The sequence below is a fragment of the Xiphias gladius genome, chromosome 12 (assembly GCF_016859285.1).
Source record: "Xiphias gladius isolate SHS-SW01 ecotype Sanya breed wild chromosome 12, ASM1685928v1, whole genome shotgun sequence".
In the NCBI taxonomy this organism is placed as follows: Eukaryota; Metazoa; Chordata; class Actinopteri; order Istiophoriformes; family Xiphiidae; genus Xiphias; species Xiphias gladius.
This window is the reverse complement of record NC_053411.1, coordinates 1,330,556-1,343,252: the sequence shown is the minus strand read 5'-3', so window position 1 is coordinate 1,343,252 and position 12,697 is coordinate 1,330,556. Positions and strand designations below refer to the sequence as shown.

Here is a 12,697-nt window from a genome sequence, read left to right as displayed (position 1 = left end):
TTTGTGTCTTTAGATGTATTGTTTTGAACACCAATCTGATTATCACTGTTTCTTTCAGCAATCCACTCTTTCATTTTACTTTTCCCAATTCAACTCATCTCTTATCTTTTACCCAGTAACCTCAGAGATGGATGGGAAAACGTCTTCTGGCATTTCCTCCACCATCTCAGTCCCATTTCGTCCTCCTCTGCCTGAACCCCCAGACCCTTCTGTTCCATCCTCTTTTTTGCAAACCCACACACGACCCCCAAACATTAACCAGCAGGCTCGGCCCTCCCCCCATGCCTACTCATTACCGGCCTTTACACGTGCTCACCCTCCTGCACTTCCCAAAATCTTCCAGCCCAGTGCCGGATCAGGTATCGGTGATCAGATATTCCTCATCCTGTGTTGTGTTTTGTCTCTTTTGGGTCAGATTATTTAGGAAGATTTGCCATTTTTTTGTAAGTATTTAATTCATACCACTCTATATGGTCATCATGAATATTAATATATAAGACATTAATATATATTAATATAAGATCAAATGTAGTATAGTTTGAATATACATTTTTGCAAAATTTGAGACTGAGAGCTAGCTGAGTCGTAACAAAAATTTACAAAAAAATCAAAGATTTGCATTGATCTGACAATTAAGAAAATTTACTGAAAATTAAGCACAATGACCTAATTAATCTTAATACTTTGTAGTAAATATAGTAAATTCTAAAATATTTGGTGGGGCCTTTATTTACTTTAACAACAGAGAGAACTAGATCTTTATTTGGAAAAGGCTCATATTCTAATACAAGCCTGTTCAAAATAAAGGTCTAGGTATTTATGTCTGATTTTTCCCATCTTTTTTAAGTATATTCTATCATATTTCACAGAAATACTGTTTATATTCATGTATTATTGTCAGTGGCTTCCAGTTGATGTTTTTTTTTCGCTGTTAAGATATCATAAAATACTCAACATTTTCTTCGCAGATCTTTTCACATTAAAAGCCATTATTTGAACACTTGCTTTTATTAACAAAATTACAGTATCTTGTATATTTATTGATAGTGGCAGTGTTCAGTTCACTAAAATTGTCCAGTATTTCTTTCCGTGTTTCACATACGACTTTTTTGTGTGTTATGTAGGCCATGATTATTTGGGACATAAGTGTCATTTTGTACACGTGAGTTTAGTTTGTATAAGATGTAAATGGCTAGAGAAGGTACAGACTTCACTTTCCTATAGTGTAAGACCCAGTTCTAGTCTCAAGCAAATTACTGTGGCTATCATTATCAGAGTTACAGTTAAGATTTAGACAAAAGTATCTACATTACAGTGTTTGACCAGACTTTGATCTTGCATACTATGACTTGATTGGTTGACTGTAACAATTTGGTTCTATGTTTTTTAACAAAGTCAGTGTAACTGTCTCAGAATTAAGTAAATAGAAAAAGCCATAACTTTAAAACTTGTGATATGGAGTTATGTATTATGGTATATATTTTTAATTGGTGAGAGGCACCTCCTGCTGTGTCCAGCTAAAACAGTGAAATGAAAATCATATCTCTGCCAAGGAATTAATTGAACATCCTTGTTTTGAATCCTCGAGCTTTACCCAGGTATAGAGTCATTTTCTCCATCGAGATCCATTTGAGATTTACTGCCACATTCCTGAAATGCTCCATTTACATGGCAACTTTCCATTGTCACAGTAAATGCGTCTACACTAATGCTTCTGGCTTTTGGCTTTTCTCCATCTGCATCCAGTCAGGGCTGCTGTGGAAGACTTTGTGCTGATACAGTTTGTTGTTTTTAATTTATGCTATGATCTATATTAAAAAGGTAAAGTGGTTTGCAAAAGAAAGCCTGTCGATATTTTAGGGAAACAACAATTAATATTTTTCTTTTAGGATTAGACTGATAATATGTATGTAGTATATAGTATGTACAGTACAAGGCCCCCGTTGTTGATGGTGATATTTTCTTCATCCTTTTTTTGCCTTCAAAAAGGCTACAAATTGGCTGCAGTGAGCCTTATGTGGCCAATATTTCGAGCAAATATCCTGAATTCTTCAATGTATTTTATTAGGGAATAGTTAAACATTTTGGGAAATACACTTGTTGGCTTTCTCTCTGAGATTGAGACGTTCAGATTGGTATAAATCTCATGTCTGTGTCTGAACTGTGGACAGACCTAGGCTAGCTGTTTCCCCCCGTTTCCAGTCTTTATGCTAAGCTAGGCTAACCATGTCCCGACTCCAGCTGTGTACTTAACACACAGACATGAAAGAGGTATAATGAAACAACCATGAATTATTTTAGGTAGGTTACAAGCTCTTTAAAGTAGGGTGAGACAGATTTAACTTCAGGTTTTAAAGACTTAAAGCTGTATGGATATAATACAGTATAAACCACATTTTTCTAAACCAATATATATTTGTCTATATCTGTCTGTTTCTGTTTTTCCGTTTGCAGTTTGGGTGGCTGTTATTGTTTTATGTATTTCAAGTTTCACATACCATTCTCCTGTCTCTTGGTTTATTTTCCTCATTTCCCCTTTCTTCCTCTCTTTCTGCCACTTCCTGTACATACCTCTGCTGTTTTTTTAGTGCCCATTTCAGCTCCTCGAAGGCCTCATAGCTTCCATAGTGACTCCTATCCAGCTGAGGGCTTGGAGGCCCAGGTCTTTTCTACCTTCACCCCTCCTGAAGCCCTTTCTACCTCTTCTCTCTTCTCTTCACCCTTTGATCAAGTTCTCCATCCTCCCGCTTTCTCTGATACCTCACAAACAGGTACTGCATAGTTCAGTTCAAATAGCTGAAGATCAAAAATATAGTCGTACAGTACGTAAAATGCTGTTTTTCTGTATTTGCTTTTAAGCTAATGCTGAGTTTACATTCAGACCTGAGCTCGTATTTAAAGATACAAGTCGAGATTCTAGCTGTCTATATACTTAGAGAAAAATCTATTTATCCCAGTTTTCAGATTGTGAATACCACAAGTAAATACTATTTACCGTAGTGTTTGGTTTTGCATGGGTACCTTACCTCTGGTCTTCATAGCAGTTATTTTATGATTGCAGTTATTGTTTTTTCCGCAGTATTGCAATGGCAATTTAAATTATGATTATTTCCTATACATTAAACAAAATATATTTTTACCAATCATTATTACAAACTTGTAGTGGAGGTCCTCCTAGAGTTCTTTTTTTTGAACCAGTCAACTGGAGAAGAGTCAAACAAAATTTAGATTGTTTTCCTATGAAGAACTATCTAAACTAGGTAGTTTTTCACAGGAAAATTAACCAATTTAGCTCTCATTTAGTATTAGTGGTAAAACTATGTACCATAAGAGTACAATCTGACAATATTTTGATATCTGGCTGATGACTCCTTATAATACTGTTGACAGCTCTGCTTTAGCTGCTTGAGCTAACGTACCTTCACAGGAGGAGCTGCTTCACAGCCCTGAATACTTGAGATCTCAAGCCAGAGCTTTCAATGTAACAAGCTTAAAACAGTATGATGTGCTTAAAATTTTAATTGGGAGATTCTCAGTACTGTTCCATGTCTGCCAGCTGTTTGTCTGACACCTACCTACTAACTCAACACCTAACTAATAACTTGACAACTGCCAAGCGAGTTAGGTAACTACCTGTCTGAAAAGTCAAAGATAAAATATAGTGTTTTTTCTTTCTTAAGAAAACCATCTTTAGCCTGTCATAAATAGTACAGATAACTGCATGCAGAGGGCATATTGACCAGACAACAGGCATTTGTGTATTTTTTGTTGTTTGCTAAACATTTTTTACAGATTGTTAAAATTATGGCTCTTGAAAACTGCACTCTTTCAAATTGGAATTTTATTATAGTATGATTTTTTTCCCACCATTTCTCATTACAGCCCTCTTTTTATTTTCTCTCACTGTTCCCATATTCCTCTCTCAGCATGTCCTGGTGTCTGGAGAGCACAGAGTGTTCCTTCCTTTTCTTCTGTCTCCTCGTCCCCATCAGCTCCATTTAGCTCCTTCCCTCTTAAACCTCCACCACCTCCTGCTCCCAGAAAGTCCAAAACTCGCCCTACTTCATTGAGGGAGCCAGGCTCAGCCCTCACCAGACCCACTAATCTACCATCTGCCCCTGAGACAGGTACAGGGACAGAGATACAATGTAGGCCAGGCTAGTTCACACTTTTCATTTCATAACCCTGTTACTATGCCTTTACACGTTTCTCCCTCTTTCCTCCCATGTTTTTCCTTCTCCTCTTTTTTCCAGCTTCCTGGCAGAGTGAATGGAGGCCTCCTAAATCCCAGGCCCCTCTAGCACAGGCAGCACTCTCTCCTAAGTTTCTGCATCTCTCTGCCAATGATCCTGGACAGCCTACAGTGCTGCAGAAAAAGCAGAGAATAGAGATGCCACGTAATGCTGCTCTACCTTTAACTTAACTCAAGCCAGCCATCCTCCCTTATTGATCAGCCTGAGCCTCCCTGTTGTACTCTTGTCCCTTTCATTAATTTTCTCTGTTCTAATATAAACCCAATGCCTCTACTTCTGCTCTAAGCTTTGATTTACTAATATGTAGCTTGGGTTCATCCTTACTAATTTGCATTTAGATTAGTTTGGACAGATTATACAATTCCAGTGCCAATTTTATACAGTCTGACAGTGCCCAAACATTGTTAAAATTGTCAAGACACATTTTACAGAGGGATCTGACCTGAGATCAGTCTCTTGACAAATTTCACAGATTTGTTGACAGTAAATACCCATTCAGACATGCACCTCACTACGTAGTGTGATGTAATAAAGAGGTAAAAAAAAAAAGCACTAATTCATCAACCACAATAATAATCAGGCCAGCTGTCTCCTTGCTTTATATTTCAGTTTTCATTGAATGCCTAATTGCATGGATGAAGTCATGAATATTCAGCAAAATGCTTTACAAACAGCATGTGAGCAAACAAGAGTCCCAACTTAGGGACTGTCTTTCTATGTTTGTGCACTCTTGAATATTATAAAAAGGCAAACAGACTGATAAATAATGAAACTAATGAGAATTTATTAGTGGATTCACTGTGAGAAGAGGGGATGAGCATCGTGGCTCTGTTGGTAATGATCTTGTCTGAATAAAGTTGCAATATTAATGTAATGGACTTCTGGCTGAATCACACAAACCCATAACTTTAAACATATAGATGAAGCTAGCAACATGACATATCTGAAAGGAGGTTCAGAAAACTATTTAATGTTAGCTTTATCTAAATTGGCTCTTTCACAGTGTTTTATGGTTTTTAAATTGATTTACTTTTCTGTGTGCACAACAAATGTTAATCAAGTGACAATTTATGATAGATGGCTAAAGAGAAATTATACTTTATCTCTGTCTGTATTTACAGTGTGTACTTACAGAATGTGTCTAAAAGTTGCCGATAGAAGGTCTCTTCTTCTGCCCACTTCCTATTTCCAAACTTCCATTTTCCTTATTTTTTCTGCTTCATTCTTAAAACTCTAATCTGTGTTAATTGCACGCATTTTTTTCTTTTTTTCCCCCCCTATATTTTACTCTTGTTGTTGCTACTTACTCACAGAACTATTTGACCATTCCAAACAATAACATTGGAGAATCTGTCCATTGAACTGATTTTGGAAAGCATACTCAAGGGTTGGGTTACTGATATCCCTCCCTCCATTCCCTCTCTGTTGTCCTCTTTCTTCCCCTCATTCCAATGATCCCTCTGCCTCCTTTCCCTCCCTGTCAGTTTCATCCTCTCTGCCCATGGATCAGACTTTGGAGCAGAAACCTCAAGGAGGGTCTGGATTTGTTCCTTCCTGGAGACCCCAGGTCACCCCCACAGTAGACCCCTCACCTCCTCCTTTAAGGCCTACCTCTTCTCTTGTTCTCTCTGGGCCTCCTCCTACTCAGCCTCATATATCCCAAACTGCCATAACCTCCCCCAGTGACCAAGATACAGGTACAAAATAAAAAAGGAACAAAAGTCATGTTGTTCCTGCGTAAATCCATTTAGCATTAAAACTAGTTACCAAATCCACCCAATATGCAACCACATGTCTCCCCCGACTGGTTGTTTTGATTTAAGCAACTAAACACTCGATTTCCACACTGGTAAAAATATACACTGTTCATGCTGTGCTGGCGTGGTGGCATATGAACATAAACCTATGGTTATTATCTATAATCTTGTCAATGCCTTTCTTTCCTTTTAGAATTCAAAAGACAGTTGAGCACACTGAGTGAAGAGGATAACCAGTGTACAACACCTACAAGTGAGCATGAACAGAAAATTAGGTGAATTTTAATTAGCTATACCTATATACAATGACTATATATGTAACTTTATATTATGTTGTTCAGCCCCTGATCCCAGAGCCCCTTCCAGCTGGAAGCCAGAGCCATCAAGGGCTTCAGAACAGATAAGAGATGCACATTTTGGAACCGAGGTTGTCAAGAGATCAACAGGGTAAGAAAATATAAATGGCTGCCTTTTGTCAGGTTTGGTGTTTTTAAATGTTTTGTGTGGTTGGCATGGCTGTAAAGGAATAATTCACAGGTACTCAGTAACACTGTTACTGTAGATGCCATCAATCTATGGTATCAAATGTACTCAATGAGTTGCAAGTAAAGATTTAGATATTTAAGAAAAAGATTCAAGCATGAATATATTGAATTTGTGACCTTGGAAGTAGCAGTTTGCTCAGAACAAGTGATAATGCTCTCAGCATTGGGTGGAATTGTCATGAGAAAGAGCATTTGATAAGACTGAAAGGGCTTGAAAAAGTTAATAATGGGACCTTTATTTGACATTGTCTTGTCAAAGTTCAAAATTATTTATACAACACTTTTCAAAATAAAAGTAACTCCTTCAAAAATTATATTACAATTATATTACAGGTATCATAATGGAAAACACAAGAACAACAAAATAGAATTAACAAAACAGAAACAAGTTCAACAAATGAAAAAATTATCAGTTAAGGAAAACAATACGTTGTAAAATTAGAGAAGTATGTCAGTTAAACTGTGGAATATACAGTTTTAGAGACAGGTAAACAATTTCAAAGTTCAGGGGAGAGACAGCAAATACTCTTCTTCCCCTCATTTTAAGTCCATGTCTGGGAACATCAAGTAGACACTGGACAGCCCACCTGAGACATTTTAAATTATTATATGAAAAGAAAAATTTAGAAACGCACTCAGGAGCTTCAGTGTATCAGGCACTATTCTGGATAGGTAATAACTTAAATAATCTTTGAAAATAGCATGTTTGCATACTTTTCTTGATATGAAATGAAACATCCAGACAATAATCAAATGTGACACCTAAATTGTTAGTATACAGCTTGATGTTCCAGGTTAAAGGTCCCACAGACTACTTCATGTTGTTTCGAGCACTGTCAGGGCTGATAATATGGACCTCTGTTTAATTTGAGAAAATAATGGGACATCCAGCCATTCATAGAGTCAGTAAAGGTACAGGTGAGCATTGTCTATATAAAAGTGGAAAGATATGCAAAAGGACAAATTAAAGGGCCTGAAAGTAACATACAGATTGAAGATACAGTAGGTCCAAGAACAGACCTTTGAGGTATTCCATAGTTCTAAACAGTGGCACCAACACCAACTGCCACTGAAAATTTTATACAATATATTTTATATTAGATGATTGGATCAGAACTAACTAAGAACAGACCCAGATAGGTCAATCAATAGTTGACCTATAGAGTTGTGATTAAATGTTGTAGTTCACTGTTTTTTTCTCCAAACGATTTTTCTAAGCCTGCATCATGTACTACTACTTCAGCTGGTGATTTCCTAGTACATTTTTCAACAAACCCTGTGAACATGGACTGGTTTAGTGTTAAAGCATTTTGTTGGTTGTTGCTGGTTGCACTGGTATGTTTTCTTTCAATAGTGCACAAGAGTAACCAGGCGGTCAGTGCCATATGATGCCTACTAAAAAAACATGCTATGGACTCTTTGCACTAAGTTTTGCATTATACAATAATTTAAACCTCTGCTTATGTTTTCTGAAAATGAGAGAACACAGAGAACTGCATTCTGTTGTTGATGCAGCAGCAACTAACACCAGGTCTTGTGTTCAGAAAAAGAAGCAAAACATGTTGCTATATTTCAGCAGGTGTGAACACTTCAACCTATGTATGAACATTCACTCGACAACAGTTGAGGGCATTTTTCTGAACATTGAGATTTTTATTTGTCTCACATGTACCAACTTGACAGCTGATCTGATCTGTATTGACCAGTTGTACTCAGGAAAAATACATTACAGAACAACAAAATATTCCTGGAAATGCAAAAGACAGTACTGATAGTTGTACTTAACAGAGTTAGGTCATTTAGGGTTAGATTTTTCCTTTACTAATATAATTTTAATCAAAAACATTAACCGCACTGCATGTATGTTACTGCTAAGAACTTTTTTTACTTTGTACTTTGGCAACCGTACAGTGTATCCTTTGTACAAAATTTGGCTTGTTTGGTCTGTTCCATTGTTACATTTGGAAACTGAGGGACATGTATTGGGGGACATGTCATTTTATTCAAAGCAAAAGGAGATCTACATTGACTTATTATAAAGTTTGGTGAGAGATAGTCTGTTATTTTTGATACAGACTCTTCTGTCTAAACAAGGTTTATGTGGTTAAATGTCTGCATTTAAAAAGGCTGCATTTATATAGTACTTTTATCCAAAGCACTGTACAGTTTGCCTCTCATTCACCCAATGATGACAGCGCCTTACCATACTAGGTGCTGGTCTGACCATCAGGAGCAATTTGGGGTTCAGGACACTTCTGCATGTGGACAGGAGGAGCTGGGGATCAAACAACAAATCCTGTGATTAGTGGGCAACCAGTTCCACCTCCTAAACCACAGTCGGCCATGTGATTATATCCTCATTGACAGGAGTTATTAATTATATTAAAATGGGGGGTTCAGTATAGGAACAGGCAGCCTGGAGTATGTAGTCTCCCTCTTTGTGCAGACCTACAGTTTTATTGGGTTGTCAACTCCAAGCTCTTTAATTGTCAGATTGTCTGCCAAGGGATGCCATTGAATCTGAAATTGAGTTAGGCTGGGCTTACAAGAGGTTAGAGATGATTTATCCAGAGGCATCACAGTAATTGTAGAATAGAAATGTTCCAGGGCCTTGTCAATACTGAAGTTCAGCACAGAATTCTTTGTACATGAGGATTTACAGATAAAGTTGTGACCTTCTCAAAATCTCCTGGCAGACCTGATTTTTCCTGAGGTTGGGTATAGCCAAATAGAGACAAGACTACAAATAAAAGAAAAGGAGAAGACTTTTGTAGTTGAGCTTGAGCAGACAGCAAGTGATGTGAATTTAAGCTAAGAAGTATTTTTGACAAGATCATAGACTCAAATGAGTCCTTGTACTGTGAAAGGTTTGGTAGTAACTTCAGTTTGCAGCTCTGTGCAGTTTACACGTTATTGTTTTGGTTTGCTGGTTTGTATAAATCGTTATAAAAGCATGGGCAGCTAACCTCACTTCACATGGTGATATGTAAACGAGTGGCTGCTGAAGAGAGCCAAATATTATTTTTAAAAAGTAACTGGACTGGAAATAGCAGACTTGCATTTGACATTTAGCAAAAAGAGATTTTAAAGGGATTCCCATTTTGCTGTGTTTCTGCTGGATGTATTACCTGTAATTCGGTAAGATCAAAAGGCTTGAGCTTGTAGGCTAAGACCCTGTACTGCGGGTACATGCCACTTAATTAGCATGTTTGCATTTGCTATTAACTAGTTAAGCTTGGATTAGCAACTTTGGCATTACATATTTCAGCCCACAAACTCCCGATTTGTTTGGCTTGAAAGGGCTTCTGGTAATGTTTGAAAGAATTCCAGGTTAAATGCACCAGTCTGTTGTATAAACTGAGAACTCTCTTGCACTCAATGGCTGAGAGTAACAGGTTTCCCAAGTCAGAATTGCCAAGAATGTGAGCAAAAATTTTAATCTAATTAAAATCTATTAAAATGTATTCTTAATTCAGGTTCTCATGTCTTACAAAAGATAGAAAACTGTCATTTAGATATAACAACTGATTAAATAACCCTTTATTTTCAATGTAAATCAAGTGAAGCAAGACCCTGGTGCCCTCTGTTGAGCAGCTGCCACTACTGATCGTCTTGTGGCTATGTGTAGCCTGCAGAAAAATTTGTCAATACATTTGTTGTAACTGTCTGGTTTGAATCTCCTGTAGTATATTTTTTTGCCATATATAATTTTGGTAGCACCATATTACATTGCTCACTTGTTTGTATGCTGTTCAGCAGAATTTGTGAATATGGCCTGAATGTTACTACGTTACTGTGGTGAAGACTTTCCTTACATCATAATGTCTGTTTATCCCTCAGACCTGAGAGCATGGCCTCACTTCTGACCCTTAGCCCTAGAACGCCCTTAGCCCCAGGGCTAAAAATTTTGAGACGCCAAAAACGCAGATGGATTAGACAGAATCAAGGCCAACAAGGACATTCCCCAACGTCCATCCAACACTTCCTAACTATGCTTCTGCTCCTAAGCAAAACCCTGATTTTCATGATCCAACATCCACTTCAGTGAAGGAACTTCTCGTTAAACCAACGAGGCACATGTCTAAGATGTCTATTCAATTAGGGAATCCAATAGCCCAATCAGAGCCTGTTCAGCATATACCCCATTCTCTTACCAATCCCCAACCTACTTCCAGATCACCCCAGGAACCTTTACTGCAATTGCCTCAAGTTGCCCCAGGAGTGGCCCACAAAAAAGAAGCCGTAACTATGGATTGGGGGTAAGTTTGGCATGGTGCACCATCAGTTAATGCCTACCCATTCTTTAGTCTTGAAAATGCATCTGAGTTCTTTTCAGTGTTTACACTTGCAATGCAAAAGTAAATCATGAGGATTAAAAATATGAATATAAATCAGTCATATTTGTCCTGACATCAATCTTTGGTGTACTCTATTCCCTCAGAAATGAGACTATGACTGCCTCAGTGTCGTTTTGTCTCAGAGACACCAGTTCTACTTTTCCTCCAATTGTGATGAACAAAACACCAGAAGCTCAGTCTGGAGAACGGTCCATTACAACAAACTTACAGTGGGAGAAGCCACAAAGAGCCACTCTAAAAATCAGCTCTGCTGTTCCAAAACCAATTGTGGATAAGAAAATAACATGCAACACAACTGCGTCAGACCAAGTCATTTCAAGATTGGACTCTCATTTTAAGTTTCTCTCGGAACAACAAGCCACAACAAAGAATTTATGTGGTTTGGACTCAGAGCATTATATGGAGGAAGGGAGAACTGAAAATGTGGCTTGCGCTATGGATCAGAGGCCATTGTGTGAAAGTGATAAGAGAGTTACACAGGAACTTGTGTTACCAAGCTCTACAATAAGTATAGAAGAAAAGTGTGTGTATATATCTAAGGTGGAACTTGGTTCACTGTGCCCAAGTGCAAGTTCTCATTTACCATTCACTTTACAGCCTGAAGCTCAGATTGAAGGAACAGTGAAAATGCCAGATATGATTAAGCTACTATCAAGTAGCTTACAATACTCCAAGATTCCTGGCATGCCATCTTTGCATCAGTCGCAAGTTATAGCTTGGCCAGATGATAGGTTACTTTTTCAGAAGTTACCCAGGAAGAGATTGCTATTACTCCAGCATTTAGGTTATGTTAGTTCCCTTTATGAAGGCAGTGCAGGAATTGCAAAAATGGTGGACATAACGCCATCATGCTCAAGGTCTGCCAGTATTCCTGGATTCCCATCTGCTTTGAATCGCAAATTAAATATGGCTCATCTATTACATACATGTCCCAAAATATGCAGGGTTCCAGGTTTAGCTTCTGTTGGATCAGTGACTGGATATGAAAAGAATGTCTGGGACAGATGTTCCCTGTGGAAAAAAAAGTTGCAGATAAAAGAAGCGTTTGTTTCACACTTGTCTTGTGTCCAGGAACAAGATGTCAGTGATACTAATATGATTAAATTCATGGTGGCCATGTTACCATCATGTTCTAGAAAGGCCAGTGTTCCAGGCTTTCCATCTGCACCATTGCAGAAGGCTTCAGACACTCCAAGTATGGCCAGTCATCTCCCTACATGCCCCAAACAGACAATGATTGCAGGTATGCCATTTAGACAAAGAGTTATGGCATATAATGGCAACTGGCATATTTTGAGGAAAATAATATTAGATAGACCATTAAGAGGTGATCCTGTTCCGGTTCAGGAAAAGTCACATGAGAATAAAGAACATATGAAATATATGGTAAATATGTTACCATCTTGTCCCTGGAAGGCAACCATTCCTGGTTTTCCCTCTGTGCAACGAAAAGAACCCAGTTTAACTGGTGTTCCATTTGCACCAAGGAAGGATCCTATCATGGTAGATTTTTTTCCTACTTGCCCCAGAAAAACCAGAGTCATTGGGTTACCCTCTATGGAGCTAGTTAATGCTCAAGGTGAAGGTTTGGTTATAACTAGCCATATTGTGATGGTGAAACCATTGGGTAAAGGTGAAGTCCAGATTCAAGATATTTTCCCAGGTGCTGCTCAGGATCTAGAGAAAAGGGAAATCTTCAGTTCAGTGGCGGTGTTGCCCTCATGTCCTGTGAGGTCATGCCTTGTGGGTATGCCAGCAGGACCCCAGAAGCTGTTACCAAATAT

General features: G+C 38.1%; 1 protein-coding gene across 4 annotated transcripts in view; it reads left to right on the top strand.

Annotated features, from left to right (window-relative positions):
• ehbp1l1a (EH domain binding protein 1-like 1a) overlaps positions 1–12,697 on the top strand; it is a 54,106-nt gene that overhangs the window by 17,939 nt on the left and 23,470 nt on the right. The window contains exons 9-16 of one of the 4 annotated variants that reach the window (XM_040140596.1): positions 117–359; positions 2,589–2,771; positions 3,927–4,127; positions 4,254–4,397; positions 5,738–5,950; positions 6,204–6,263; positions 6,352–6,457; positions 10,731–10,814. In XM_040140596.1, the coding sequence (XP_039996530.1) occupies positions 117–359; positions 2,589–2,771; positions 3,927–4,127; positions 4,254–4,397; positions 5,738–5,950; positions 6,204–6,263; positions 6,352–6,457; positions 10,731–10,814 (1,234 nt within the window). The remainder of the gene's footprint in view (positions 1–116; positions 360–2,588; positions 2,772–3,926; positions 4,128–4,253; positions 4,398–5,737; positions 5,951–6,203; positions 6,264–6,351; positions 6,458–10,730; positions 10,815–12,697) is intronic. The other 3 variants (XM_040140598.1, XM_040140597.1, XM_040140599.1) reach the window with 3 other exon arrangements.